The sequence below is a fragment of the Copidosoma floridanum genome, unplaced genomic scaffold, assembly GCF_036245765.1.
Source record: "Copidosoma floridanum isolate Cflo_tuat_1 unplaced genomic scaffold, Cflo_Japanese_pri ptg000019l, whole genome shotgun sequence".
Lineage (NCBI taxonomy): Eukaryota > Metazoa > Arthropoda > Insecta > Hymenoptera > Encyrtidae > Copidosoma > Copidosoma floridanum.
In genome coordinates, this window is record NW_028321896.1 from 5668734 (window position 1) to 5682858 (window position 14125).

A 14125-nucleotide genomic window follows, 5' to 3' on the forward strand; every position below is an offset into this window, starting at 1 on the left:
TTCTGCAATTATTTCAAAACAAGCATGCATGCAGTAGTAGGTAGTGGTTTGTCTTATAATCTCATAATCTCATTCAAAACCTAATTTTTGAATTGTTAAGTACGTACTTATAAAGAACTCAACCTGCGTTAGGTTGTGGTTTGGTAAAATAATTTTAAAGTCTAGGTAAATGCCATGGTGGGTGGGTTATGTTATGTTACTCTGTAAAAGTGATTTCAACAACCCTTTTTGCGTGAATTCGTTGAGACCAAAAGGTTTCGTGTGCTTTGTTGTGTTGTATAAGTGTATGTGACAGGTGTGCAACTGTGCACGGTCTTGATGGATCAACGGCAAAAAGATCAGCCAACAACAAAGAGCTTCGTATATATTTTTTCCATAGATTGCGGTACAAAGTACCTGTAGGTGCATTTGGATAACGTCAAGCTTTTTAGCGTTGCTTTCGAAGTGGATATTCGAAAGAAACCGTCAAATTGTTGTTGTTTTTATTGTGAGTATTTCATCTGCATGCAATGTTGCTACTCTTTTGCTCAAGATTATTAATGTTTGTTCTAAATAACATTACTTTTATCAACATTTTTGGTTTACGTCGTGATTCATGCAACTCGTTGATTTACTTTTTCAGTTAATCGAAATGGAAGAGCAATCGTTTCACGAGAAAGAGGAATTGGCGGAGAGTTTGACTGTGCATCCGCAGCCAGAGCCGTGGGTCAAATTCAAACCAGTGTTGGTAAAAAAGTTACTCGCTGAAATGAGCGATGATGATTTAGATGACAGTGATGACAACGGGACTCCAAAGTCTGAGAACTCGGATGATGAATCGGACAATCTTGACGGCTGTCAGCCACTGTCTGAAGAGTGCACCAGCGATCTAGTCCTCTCAAATTTGACGACACAGACAAATGTTCAAGTGGATATTGCTGTAGGAGGTGAAATTGTCGAGAAGTCTGACACCATCCAGAAAATCAATGACGTTGTAAGTGTCAAAATTACGGAGAGTATTGAGTGCAGTAAAGGCGTTGACGATGCTTTTGCCAAAAGTATAGAAAAAAGATCAGTTTCTAATTCATTTTTCAAGGATTCTTCAAAAGTGAACGAGTGCACAGCAAGGACTGAGGAAGATAAGCTTCTCAGTGGCTCTAAATGTAGGAGTTCTAAAGAATCAACAGAACCAGATGGAAGTTTACTGTCTCGATGGCAGTCACAGATAAACATAGACAAGAGAAAGTCGTTGCCAGTTAAAGATCAGAGTGAGCCCAGCATAAAATCCAAGTGTACTCCTGATCCCAAGAGATACTCCCATGGTGTAGCGTTTGGTCACACTAATGAGAGTCAAGACAAGTATGGTCACCAGTATGAAACTTACGCCAATTCTAAGGAATCTCAGGAACCGAGAAGATACTCTTCTGCAAGTAGTGGCAAGTTGTACAATACCAATAATGAATTCATGGATGATAAAATATCAGCATCTGTAAAGATGCCAGTCGATCAAGCAAATAATCGTAGGACTAGCGCCGCGCATTCAACATTAAATGTAACACATGGAGTTATGGATACACCAATGAAACATCTGCATGGATCTACAAGACCAAATCCTTGTACGTCTCACAGAAACATTTTTCAAACTCCTCAAGATAAAAACGGCAATGAGTATGCAAAAAATCCGATGCAAACTCCAGCTACAATATTTTCACACAGCTTGTCCCAAAGGCACATGGCTCAGACTCCAATGCAAACTCTAATGCCTGTTGGTAAAGAATCCACGCAAACTCCTTCAAATCGAGAAAGTATGCGAACTCCTGCAACCACTTGTGTTCAGTCACACAATGCTAGGGTTGAAAGACCCAAGTACGTATTTGTTAAATTGGATTGGGATAAAAATATTATCTTACATATGAACATTTTTTTTTCTTCTACAGATATTATAGTGCAGAAGGTAAGGGTGTTCGTAGACCGTTGGCAGAAACAATGTTCTCTGCTTCGCTTCAAGGACCTCAGCTCCCAAGATTGCAAGAAACCCCGAACGAGTCTCAATCAAGTTTGCCAACCACAAAAGATAGCAACGGTGCTCTGGCCCATGAAAATACTGGCGAAAAGAAACCTGTGTGTTCATCGCACGTAGTTCATGAGACTAAGGAAAACAAAAATCCAAACACTCATGACTTTCTCAAAAGTGAAAGCCATTCTAGTTATCAGCCAGCAATTAAAAATTCTGAGAACCACAGCAATAGTCAGCCGTCAACGCATAGCGGACATTCCTCTACCGTGCAACCAGATAACAAGCCAAAGACAGATCATCATAATTCATGTTCTAGCAGTACTAGTGGGCACAGTTCAAAAAGTCACGACAGTCACAAAAGTAGAGAAAGTCTAAGTATAGCACATCCTTCTGTTCCTGCGCAAGTTGAACAGATACCAACTGTACAGTATACAAAAACTCATCAGAATAATGTATACAACTCCAGGCAAAAAATAATTACTGTTCAAGGCCAGCAGTATTTAGTTTTGAGCGTCATAGGCCAAGGTATGAGCGGAGAAGTTGTGAGAGCTCAAGATTTATCAAACTTAGACTTGAGAGCAATTAAATGTGTCAACCTCAACAAAATGGATAGAGAATCAGTTCAAGGTTGTTTACAAGAAATCTGTATGCTTGACAAATTGAAAGCACCTTGTATTGTACACATGTACAACTTGTAGGTTTCTTCTTTAACTATAAAATGATGTATTTTCTCAACAGATGAATTAATTCAGTGTTTTCGAAATTTTCAGTGAAGTAAAACAGCCATGGGTTTATGTTGTAATGGAAATAGGTGAGATAGATTTGAGTCGTCTATTAAAATCTATGTTGGCAGAAAAGAAAAAAATACCGCTATCCATGATTCTTTATTATTGGACCGAAATGTTAACCGCGGTAAAGCACATTCATGATAATGGTAATCTTTATTTTATTACAATAATTTTTTACTTACAAAAACTCGGTGTTACATTCAGTTAAAAATATTGAAAGTTAAATTTAAATTTAATCTTAGGGGTCATTCACTCGGATCTGAAACCTGCGAATTTTTTGTTGGTAAGAGGAAGATTGAAATTGATCGATTTTGGTATAGCATCAAGCATGAATCCTGATATGACATCTGTATTGAAAAATTGTTCAATTGGAACACTAAATTTTGTGAGTCCAGAAGCTTTAATGGACGTGAATGCTGGTGGAAGCGACTCTCCAAATCAGAATGTTAAATATAAGGTAAATGAGAAACAAAAAGGAATCCCGGAAGAAATTGAAGATTATTTTTAAAAAACCATGATTTTACAGATAAGTTACAGGTCGGATGTGTGGTCACTGGGCTGCATTTTATATTCTTTAGTTTATGGTGTCACGCCTTTCAACCACATCCGTCAGCAGTGGGGCAAAATAAGAGCAATCACGGATCCAAAACACAAAATAAATTTTCCTACAACTAGCGGGAACGAACCCGTACCGTTGATTATCATAGATGTACTGCGCAAGTGCCTTCAGCGCGAGCCCAAGGCAAGGCCTACAGTAGCTGATCTCTTGGAGATCCCTTATTTGCAAGGCGACATAAGTCGACCAATAGTTCCTTCTGTACCGTCAACTATTTTGTTGAAAATAAAACAAGCTTTATCTGATGATGAATGGAAAGAATTCTCCGAGGTTAGTATAAATAGCAACAAAAAAATTTTCATTACTTTTTTATAGTAAAAAATAAAACCGAACAAATCTTTGTTTTAGGCGTTTTCTAAAATGTAGACGAAATGGATTGATGAAAAAAAAAAAAAAATTTCAAACAAATCGAACAGTTAAAAGTGTACAAATAGTATAGTTTTGTTAAATAATGTAACGGTTAGATTTATACTAAGGTGAGTTCGAAATGATCGCACCTATTTTTTTACAATAAAAGCTTCGTAAACTTTTGCCTTATATATTTTTATAGCTAGGATTATAAAACTCTCGCGAGGTGAAAGGTATGCTAATGACACCATGATTATTTTTAGATTAAAATATTGTATCACTTTATTTTCGTATGTATAGATGATTACTATAATAAAATTAGTGTTTATCGCTAACTTTACAAGTTAGCACACTTTTTTAATCAAATAACAAGTTTTGTCATTGTAGAGTTATATCGAAGTTTGTTATCTTATGTTGCTTTCTCATGCGTTAGAAAAGCTTTTAATTTATAATTAGGTACTCCATGAATCGCTTGACAAGGTCATGTGTCAAATATTTTGAAGTTATAAATAAGGGTACTTCATCTTAGAAAACGAAATTTGAAACAGTGCTCAAGTACAATGTTTTTTAATCGTTCAAAAATTAAATTACATCATAAAGACTGGTTTGTATTTTGCACAGTTTTAATTTTCAAAGTTTTTTTAGCTTTTTAAACATTTATTTCAAACCGAACTTTTGAAATATTGCGTAAAATTGGGTACAACTATTTTTTGTAAAATCTAACAAAAACTTACAATAATCTGTGAGCTAACTTGTCATGTACTCAATATTTTGACAGCCTAGTTTGATTTTGTGGGTGATTATTGCATCAGTACAAAATTTAAATTGAACAAAGATTCAATCAAGTGAATTAAAAAAAATTAATAGTACAGATTTATACGAAATTGAAAATTTAATGAAATGATTTTTTTTTATACTGTAAGTACTGTACATTTATTGCCGATCATTGCAAAAAAAATAAATTTACTTATAAAAATCATGTCTTGTTCTAACATATACTTTTTAACAGAGACCTTACTTCTAATTAAGCTAGTCAATCTATTTAATGCTTAATCGATCCTACAGTTATTAAAGAAAAATAAATTTCATACCATTATCTATATAAATATAACAAAACTTACACAATATACATATTCGATAAAGAAGCTGGCTTTGATTTTTAAGGGATGCACAATATAACAATACACAAAGAACATAACAGATTGATTTGCCTTAAGGAAATAATATTGGTGATTTCATCAATCCTTAATGACTTACACGTTACACTATTTAATTGATGCTTAAATGTAACATTTATAGTCTGACATAATTCAAATACCATTGTATTTATAAGTGGCAAGTTTGAAAACTTTTTCTATCGGTTGCCATCAGGTTAAATAGTTCGGGATATTTTGTTTAGCAATATTTTTTGGGAGATTAAAAATAAAAAAGAAATTAATTTAATTTCCTAATACACTAGTCTCTAAAAAAAAAATACGAAGTGCAGATTCTATTTGATGATAAAAAAAAAAATATCCATAAACAACTGCAATCAGTGTAGGAAAGTTGAATTTTTTTTTTTAATTTTAATCTCTCGCGGCATACAAAAATATTGCGTAGTGAAAAAATTTCATGATAGCATTTGTTACCTTTTGAAAAAAGACAGACACGATGAAAGACGAAATTCCATTGTGTGTACATAAACGAGTTTTTGTTCTTTAAACAAAATAAAAAGGAATCGCATTCTATGTGCTACTAATGCATTGTGGTAAGCTGCCAATACTGTAATAGTCGTTCTCCTTTAGGCAGTGCCATTGAATTGGGCCGTTCAAACGTTACCATAATATCCTTAATTTTATTTTTAAGCTCTCGGTCAAAGATGTGGCTTCCAGTTTGTTCGAGAGCTGTAGCCATGTCATACTCTACACTGGGCAAGGGTTCGCGGATGAAGCGTGCAGCCGTGGCCACGCTAGGTAACATATGGCACTGGAGAGATTTTACTTCCCAAAGGCTACTTTGCATGGCATTACTTTGTAGAGGATCGCGCTCTTCCATAAGGTAAGGGTCGTTGGGTGCTGCACTAATTTCATAAGGTGATATAATCTTGCTACCACTACTGCCAAGTGGTTTATCAATTAATCGCTTTAGACCTGGATGGCGCATCAGTAGATTACCAATAAATAGTAGAATTATGCGAATATCTTCGGGTGGTGCGACTAACGTTAATCGCGATAGTCGTTTTGCAAATGCAGCAACTAGAGCTTCTGGCAGATGCCTGTTAAATGAAATAAGTCAACATAATATGGTTATTAATACAAAATTCGTGATATTTTGAATTGTAGAATACTTAGAAACTATAAAACTTACGTGGAACTTAAGAATATGTCTGATAAATAAAACAGTCGCGCTTTGTACTTTGTATGAAAAATTTCTGGTTCAAACATCGAATACAGTTTGGTAAAAATATTTGGATAGTCTAAGTTGTGCTTTGTGACTAATATAAACACTCCTTGTAGCGCCAATAAACCGATCGGACCATTTGCGTCTAGAGAATCCATCAGGAAATCTGTCATTAATATGGGTTTATCTAATTGAGACATAACTCGCTCCAAGAGAACAATTAGTAGTTGCTTGTGCAATTGTTGTGTCACTTCCCAGTGCATAATGCACGACCACACTTTGTTTAAGGCTTTTTTTGCAGCAGCGTGATCACATTTGAATTCCCCTGAACCTTAATGAATAATTTAAACATGAGTATTTACGTACACAATTAACTGCAAAATATAAGTAATAGAAAAAATCCAAGAACCTTGCGGTCCACAAAGTAAATCTTGATTACTGTCGCTACTTTCTTGGGGCAGAGGCAACTTGTGTATGAAATCTAATAAATTCTTAATGTATACATTGTGTGGTTGTCTCTTTGGAGTGAGCGAAGGAAGGCTCTTCCATGTGTAATGCAGAGCATCTACATAACTAGAAATTTCTTGAAATCTTGTTATAAGAGAAACGTTATCTCTATCTGGTGACAAAATTTTCATAATAATTGATTTTAATCTACTCAGAGGAAAATAATATTCAACATTGTTTACTGGCTCCAATGGAGATTTTCCTTCTGCTGCCATTAATTTAATAGCAGTTGATAAGGCTTGTGTTTGTACAGTTGGCCTCGAGTCCTCCATGGAGTTGAGCAACTTGTCCCAAACTTCTTCATAACAATTTCTTAACCAGTTGACGTATCTAATTTCTGGTGTTGGTTCTAAAGAAAAATATACTTTAATGATGTAATTGTACAATTGCTGTGACTGTGTTACCAAACTACTATGTCAAAATACATAAATGAAACAATGAAGACTGCAGCAAGAAATATAAGTAATGATTAGAACACAACATTGAAAGGTATGAAAAAACACGCTATCCTGCACAGAGGAAAAGCTTTGAGCATGGATCACTGAACTATTCCCGGAATCCTACCTGAAATGGTTAGGGAGATGGTGCGTTCCTGGTACAAATCACCACGGCGAAGCAATTCCTCGAAAATGACTTCAATTGCCATGATACATGGATTCGGATGGCTCTGCAACACAATATATAAAGAATTGAGCATCAACGATAAAAAGGTAACCTCAAAAAAGCAAACGCACTCGAAAGAAATTCGAGGCCCTTTGCTTTGTTAAGTAACGTTGGGCTGACCTGCCACATATTGAGAATGTCCAGCAGATTATTTGCATGTTTGCGAGAGCCCAGGATCTCCTGGGCCCGCTGTCTGAGTAACTTCGACGTTGACATCTTTCAGTTCCACTTGACGTTCCGCTGCCTCGCGGCTCAGCCTCGGAAAAGATTAGAGTCTGCTCTGCTTTGTATTTATATACCTATATATAATATTGATTGAGATTTGAGAAAACACTACTTGCCCTGTCTAGCGGAGATTTTCATGAAAATTGAAAAATATGAAAATGTGAAAACGAAAAATGAAAATAAAAATCATGAAAACGAAAACAAAAAAACGATTTCATTAAACCATATAGGTAGAATATCTTTACTTTTAAAGGTCAATTTTTGGGTAAAAAATAGATTGTAAACTTGCCGCAACTAGCACAGTCAATGTCAATTTTTTATTTTCTATCTACACGATTAGTTGCGGCTGGTTTATAATTAATAAAGTGACTTTACTGTCAATAGCAATAATTATTTGGATCAGCGCCATCTAGCGGTATTTATTTTTTGGCCAAAAGTGGCTCCTAAAATTCTCAATCAGAGCATTCAGGATTAGAGCCATTTAGTCAATTATAAACCAGCCGCAACTCATGATGAAGCTATAAAATAAAAAAATAACAATATGTGTGTTTTTGGCGGCAAGTTAACAATGTATTTTCTACCAAAAAATCGACCTCCTATGTATTTATACTTTTAAAGATAAATTTTCGAGCAAAAAATAGATTGTTAACTTGCCGCCTAAAACACATGTATTGTTATTTTTTTATTTTATAGCTTCATCATGAGTTGCGGCTGGTTTATAATTGACTAAATGGCTCTAATCCTGAATGCTCTGATTGAGAATTTTAGGAGCCACTTTTGGCCAAAAAATAAATACCGCTAGATGGCGCTGATCCAAATAATTATTGCTATTTAAAGTAAAGTCACTTTATTAATCATAAACCACCGCAAATAATCTTATAAATAGACGATGAATAGTTGACGTATTCTGTGCTATCTACGGCAAGCTTACAATTTATCTTTGAGCCAAAAATCGACATGTAAAAGTATAAATATTCTACTTATCTTATGTGGCTTATAAAATCGACCACATGAAAAAAATTACAATCCTTAAGCTTTTTACCATTGACGTATGGAAGCACGGCCCTTTAACGTTATAGTTTAAATAAACAGTTTACTTATATGATACGTATTGTGTTACAGAAATCTTGAATGAAAATCAAATAAATACGTGAATTTATTAGTCTTAAAGAGATGACAGAAGAAAAAAGGCTTAAAAAAAAGATGTTTAGTGACACGAAGAGTCTCATAAGAATGGAGCATTGCATCCCACTTAATCAGAGGTTTTTAAGATATAAAGAAAGTGAAAATTCATAATTTTATGTTAAGGGTTTGTGTTTATTTGTAAAATAAAGAAAATTTGTTAATTAAACATAGAGCTTTATTTGTTTTACATTCAACAAATAATTAATGACGATTATACAAGCAGCTCTTAAATCTTATTGTAAGTCTGCAGAAGCTGATCCTACCAATCCTACCTTGATTAATTTTTTAATTAAAATGACCTTGTATGTATGTACACTGTTAAATGATTTTAAATATTGAAAGTTAACAAGTTGTTTTATTTAATAAATTCATTTTGATTAATCCTCAAAAATAATGTAATGGTCTATGTTGGATTAAAAAACTTTCAGTGTTATGTTACAGTGCAATGTATCACACATTCATGTTGTGAGGTTTCAATATTACAATAACAAAGTTTGATAACACACAAGTTAAAAGTCTCAACTAGCATCGTAAATAGAAGAATATTAGAGAAATTTGTGAACTAATAAGATTTACTAACGAGAAAAGTGACACATAAATCTTGATAAAACGTTTGAATAAAGCAATTGTTTAAGTTTTATAACTTTTAATCATAACAGTTGATACTGTAAATATGCATTTGCTCCTTTAGAATTTGGTTTTTCCTTGTTTCAATAAAAATTTGTGTTACAGAAATCTTGAATTACGATCAAATGTAAACGTAAATTAATCAGTCGAAAAGAGACAACTGAAGAAAAAAGGACTGAAAAAGAAGTACAGTCACACAAAGAGTCTCCTAAGAATGGAGCATTGGATCTTACTAAATAAAAAATCCATTTATTACAGATAAGTAAATTTTAAGTCCTATAAATAAACAAAGAACCCAACATTCTCTGATTATGTGAGATCCAATACTCCATTGTCAGGAGACTCTTCGTGTGACTGAAACTCTTTATAAAGCCTTTTTTCTTCGGTCGTCTCTTAGACTAAAAAATTCACGTATGGGCTTGATCGTTATTCAAGATTTCAGTGACACAATACATATCATATACTTAAGTTAACTGTTGATTTAAACTATAAAGTCAAAGGGCTGTAATACTGCCTGTGCTTCCATGAGTCAATGGTAAAAGGTCTAAAGGTATTGTAAGTTCGTGAATATGATTGATTTTATAAGCCACATAAGATAAGTAGAATATTTATACTCTTACATGTCGATTTTTGGATCAAAGATAAATTGTAAACTTGCCGCAGATAGCACAAAATATGTCAACTATTTATCGTCTATTTATAAGATTATTTGCGGCTGGTTTATAATTAATAAAGTGACTTGACTGTAAATAGCAATAATTATTTGGATCAGCGCCATCTAGCGGTATTTATTTTTGGGCCAAAAGTGGCTCCTAAAATTCTCAATCAGAGCAATCAGGATTAGAGCCATTTAATCAATTATAAACCAGCCGCAACTTATGATGAAGCTATAAAATGAAAAAATAACGATACGTGTGTTTTTGGCGGCAAGTTAACAATCTATCTTATGCTTAAAAATTTATCTTCAAAAGTACAAACACATAGGAGGTCGATTTTTTGGTAGAAAATAGATTGTTAACTTGCCGCCAAAAACACACGTATTGTTATTTTTTCATTTTATAGCATTACCATGAGTTGCGGCTGGTTTATAATTGACTAAATGGCTCTAATTCAAATTGCTCTGATTGAGAATTTTAGGAGCCACCAATGGCCAAAAAATCAAGACCGCTAGATGGCGCTGATCGAAATAATTATTGCTATTGACAGTAGAGCCATACAATAGATTATAAACCAGCCGCAATTAATTGTATAGATAGACAATAAAAATTTGATATTTTTTTACTATTTGCGGCAAGTTTACCATCTATCTTTTATTTTAAAATCAACCTCCAAAAGTATAGATATTCTGCTTAAATGGTTGAATAAAAGCGACTATATGGCACTACTTAGTAGTGATTACTCATTTTTTGCTTATTTCACTGAACGTTCACCTCTTTTTCCATCAGGCAACAATATCAGCCTATGGCAGCATTTGCGGAATACAGCCAGCTATATATAGGCATATAGCGTATGTATACTCCAAAAAAAACGCAAACACGCCGTGCAGAAAATAACCATAATTTTTGTTTATTGTGATATTTGTGATAACTTTAGACATGAAATGTTAATTTCTCCCTCGATCAAAAGAAATAAATAGAATAGAATAAACTACAGCGATCAAGAGTATAAGAGATACTCGCAAAACAATGGCGAGCATCAGTCATTGTGCTTTTTCTCACGACACTCAGTACCTGGCCTTTTGCGGTACAGATGGTAAATTAAAGATTTGGGAGACCTCGACAAACCGCCTGAAGCAGGAATTCGTACCTAATCTCCACCTGTCCTCGCCCTGTAGTGTCTTGGAATGGATCACCGTTGGAACTCAATCAACCACAGCGGTAGGGCCATGTGTTGATCACTTTTTATTTTCAATTTGTACCTGAGATACGGTAAGGATTCCTGTTTTAAAGAGATTAGCGGTGAAGTCTTGGGTGGGTTTCATCTCCAGGGCATCGGTCGCGTGGCTTAAGATTAAATGATGTCGAATTCACAAACCCGGCTTCACGTGTTAGTTTCGAGGTTAAGATTTTTATACCGAAATGTCAATCAAGTACCGAGGTTATCTCTTTTCGAGTAAGTATTTAGACTTGAGTCGTTCAAGATCAGAAATGTGATCATTCTGACTTAACTTAGGAGTAGCTCGTTTTGTGGTAGCAATCGTGATTTGACGCATTTAAAATTCTTCCTTTTTTTTTTTTTTTTTTTTTTTTTTTTTTTAAGGAAAGTAAAAGTACTGTTTTATAACTTACGCACAATAATGGGTTGTCAAAGACAGATTATAGAATTACAGTACAAGCCACTGAATAAACAACTACATTGATTAATTATTTTCAAGGCTTCACCATGGAAAAAACGCAGAAAGAAGTCGGTGAGCGAAGATGCAGAACACAAAGAAATCATTGCCATGGGCTCAGCAAATGGAAGCATCAGCCTGTATGATATTTCTACTTCATCAATCAGCGACAAACTTACAAACGGACACAGTTCAACAGTCACAGCACTAACATGGTCTCGTAATGCTGGATTCTTTACAGCGGCAGAAGACAAACACATAATTGAATGGAGCTTACAAGATAAATCAGTGAAATGTAAATGGAAATCAGGTAAAGCTACAGCTCTCACTGTTTTGCCGGAAGGAAAGTCACTGCTGTCTGGAGATAAAAAAATAAAATGGTGGGACCTAGAAACCAAACAGATCCTAGGAACATTCACAGGCCATGCCAATCAAGTAACTGCTTTAAGGTGTGCAAAAGTTGGTCAAGAAACGAGTTATTTATTTAGTAGTGCTAGTGGTGATGATTATCTTAGTGTTTGGTCCCTAAATGAGGTGAGAAATAATAGTTACTACATGCACTCAACAATATTGCCCTAACAGAGTCATGTAAAAATAAAAAACATTTTTGTTTAGGTGAAAAAAGATAAAATGCCAGTAGGAACACTTATTCTACCAGACGAGGTTCTTTCCTTCTCCATAAGAGCCACAAAAGAATCACATGTCATGGTTCTGTCAGTCACGAGGTCAGGGCATGCACAAATTTTCAAATATCAACCAAATGGCACTTCTACCAAACCAAGTAAACCAACACTGAACGTCTGGGTAACTGCTGATGCTGGACAAAAAGAATCGGTTCAACAAATTCCTATTCTAATAGCAAACTTAACGGAAGATTTAAAAATGGTGTTGGCATATGGTTCATTTTTGGGTTTGACTATAGAAAAAGTTGAGCCTGACTTTTCTGATGGAGTACAATGCCTTGTTAGAACAAATCTTAAGAAAACAAAAGAAAAGAAAGAGGAAGCGGTTACAAAAGTAAAAAATTTAGATATTAACAATGACAAAGTAGAATATATTGGACCAGCAGATGTAGGATCATCGACCTTAAAAAGAACGAAATCTGGTCCTGATTCACAAATCCCATTGCAGAGTAGGTTAGATAATTTAAGTTTAAATGCAGAAGCAAGTACTCTAGATAGGACAACGTCAAAAGGTGATAACATGGCACAGTTGTTAATGCAAGGTCTGCACAGCGAAGACAAAGACATTCTGTCCAGCGTGCTGCTAAACAAGAGGGAAAGCGTTATTAAGAACACAGTAGCCAAGCTTCCTGTTCAGGCGATTGTTCCACTACTAAAAGAACTCACGACAATGCTGGGAGGAAAAACTTTCCCGTAAGTCAACATTAGCAATTCGTATTATCCAAAAATAATTTACAATTTTAAAGAATTTGACACATTATTTTGTTATCAGGAGTAAAATAGCAGTCATATGGTTAAAAGCAATAGTTACTACACATGCAGCACACATGATTTCTCAACCAAGAATTCGTGACGCCTTAGCTCCTATTCTTAGTATAATTGATGCAAAACAAATGCTTTTGGCAGATTTGTCCAAGTTAAAAGGAAGAGTTGATCTCGTGGTATCACAAATTTCGAGATCTAAAAAGCAGGACATAACTGATGAATGCTTGTTGGTTTACCAAGATCAAGGTAAAAAATTTTCTGTACCTACTTATTTTGTCATATTATATTGTCATTTAGTGTAACTTTTTTCCATGCTAAATTTTGTAGATTCATCAGAAGAGGACATCGACTTTGGAAAAGTCGAACTTGGCAGCGAATCGGATGATAATTGGGAAGAAACGTCGGATCAAGAAAGAATGCAGGAGGATGTAGAAAACGGAAAATCTGACGAAGATGCCTCGATTTACAGTTCTGATTAAAAGTTGTACGGTTTACCGTACACCTTCTCCTTGAAGACGGCATAAGTTCCATTGTGTGAAAACTGTGTAAAATACGGAAGTTGTCACCTCTTTTTTTTTTTTGCCAACATTTCAACTTTCATTTTAAAAACCTTCAACTCAGCTGTGAATTGTAACACAAACAGTGTATACGAGATCACTAGCAAACGTAATTTCATTATTATCTGATTGAGGTGGTAAACAATGTATTTAAAGCGCACTATAAAATGTATTGCAGTTTATTACCACAGCAGTTGATTGTTAAACGTACAAGTTTTCAGCTAGAATATTTATACGTTTGTTAAAGAAAATAAATGTCTTAATTTTTATTGATTGTGGCATTGCATTAATTACCTTCCTTTCCCACCAAAATCTCCGGAAAAGCATAAAGAATAGTAAATAATTGAGGAATGCGAGTCAGCGATCTGTTAAGGGCGAAGGTTAGAAACAATGAAACAATTTACTTCGTCTATTCATTTTGTCCAACTTTCGCCCCCAACAAATCGCTGATTCA

General features: G+C 34.6%; 3 protein-coding genes across 5 annotated transcripts; 2 read left to right on the forward strand and 1 right to left on the reverse strand.

The window, feature by feature from the left end:
- Nucleotides 1-31: 31 nt before the first annotated feature.
- Nucleotides 32-4120, forward strand: Mps1 (dual specificity protein kinase monopolar spindle 1). The gene is made up of 7 exons (XM_089593406.1): nucleotides 32-487; nucleotides 623-1845; nucleotides 1917-2690; nucleotides 2767-2930; nucleotides 3027-3241; nucleotides 3311-3670; nucleotides 3749-4120. Exons 2-7 carry the CDS (start codon nucleotides 632-634, stop codon nucleotides 3764-3766), a joined length of 2745 nt encoding a protein of 914 aa, XP_089449532.1. The 5' UTR covers nucleotides 32-487; nucleotides 623-631; the 3' UTR covers nucleotides 3767-4120.
- LOC106635794 (nucleolar complex protein 4 homolog) lies at nucleotides 4008-7593 on the reverse strand. The gene is made up of 5 exons (XM_014347938.2): nucleotides 7418-7593; nucleotides 7199-7301; nucleotides 6537-6983; nucleotides 6095-6458; nucleotides 4008-6002 (listed from the first exon to the last, which is right to left on the reverse strand). The coding sequence occupies exons 1-5, from the start codon at nucleotides 7511-7513 to the stop codon at nucleotides 5483-5485; spliced, it is 1530 nt and encodes a 509-aa protein (XP_014203424.2). The 5' UTR covers nucleotides 7514-7593; the 3' UTR covers nucleotides 4008-5482.
- Nucleotides 7594-10767: 3174 nt separating this feature from the next.
- On the forward strand, nucleotides 10768-13910 carry LOC106635828 (WD repeat-containing protein 43). 3 transcript variants are annotated; one of them, XM_089593407.1, is made up of 6 exons: nucleotides 10778-10841; nucleotides 10928-11211; nucleotides 11709-12200; nucleotides 12282-13042; nucleotides 13122-13360; nucleotides 13442-13909. In XM_089593407.1, the coding sequence occupies exons 2-6, from the start codon at nucleotides 11020-11022 to the stop codon at nucleotides 13591-13593; spliced, it is 1836 nt and encodes a 611-aa protein (XP_089449533.1). In that variant the 5' UTR covers nucleotides 10778-10841; nucleotides 10928-11019; the 3' UTR covers nucleotides 13594-13909. The 3 variants fall into 3 exon arrangements, with proteins under 3 accessions (XP_089449534.1, XP_014203464.2, XP_089449533.1); XM_089593408.1 differs by having other exon boundaries at nucleotides 10768-11208; nucleotides 13442-13910; XM_014347978.2 differs by having other exon boundaries at nucleotides 10769-11211.
- The last annotated feature ends 215 nt before the right edge of the window (nucleotides 13911-14125 follow it).

Bases quoted from the DNA above. Each gene is read 5' to 3' on its own strand.
- LOC106635828 (XM_014347978.2), top strand. From the start codon at position 11,020: ATGGCGAGCATCAGTCATTGTGCTTTTTCTCACGACACTCAGTACCTG. The intron at 13,043-13,121 runs GTAAGTCAACAT...TTTTGTTATCAG, and splicing joins CTGGGAGGAAAAACTTTCCC to GAGTAAAATAGCAGTCATAT. The intron at 13,361-13,441 runs GTAAAAAATTTT...TAAATTTTGTAG, and splicing joins GTTGGTTTACCAAGATCAAG to ATTCATCAGAAGAGGACATC.
- Mps1 (XM_089593406.1), top strand. From the start codon at position 632: ATGGAAGAGCAATCGTTTCACGAGAAAGAGGAATTGGCGGAGAGTTTG. The intron at 1,846-1,916 runs GTACGTATTTGT...TTTCTTCTACAG, and splicing joins GCTAGGGTTGAAAGACCCAA to ATATTATAGTGCAGAAGGTA. The intron at 2,931-3,026 runs GTAATCTTTATT...ATTTAATCTTAG, and splicing joins AAAGCACATTCATGATAATG to GGGTCATTCACTCGGATCTG.
- LOC106635794 (XM_014347938.2), bottom strand. From the start codon at position 7,513: ATGTCAACGTCGAAGTTACTCAGACAGCGGGCCCAGGAGATCCTGGGC. The intron at 6,459-6,536 runs GTTCTTGGATTT...TTATTCATTAAG, and splicing joins TTTACTTTGTGGACCGCAAG to GTTCAGGGGAATTCAAATGT. The intron at 6,003-6,094 runs GTAAGTTTTATA...TTCATTTAACAG, and splicing joins GACATATTCTTAAGTTCCAC to GCATCTGCCAGAAGCTCTAG.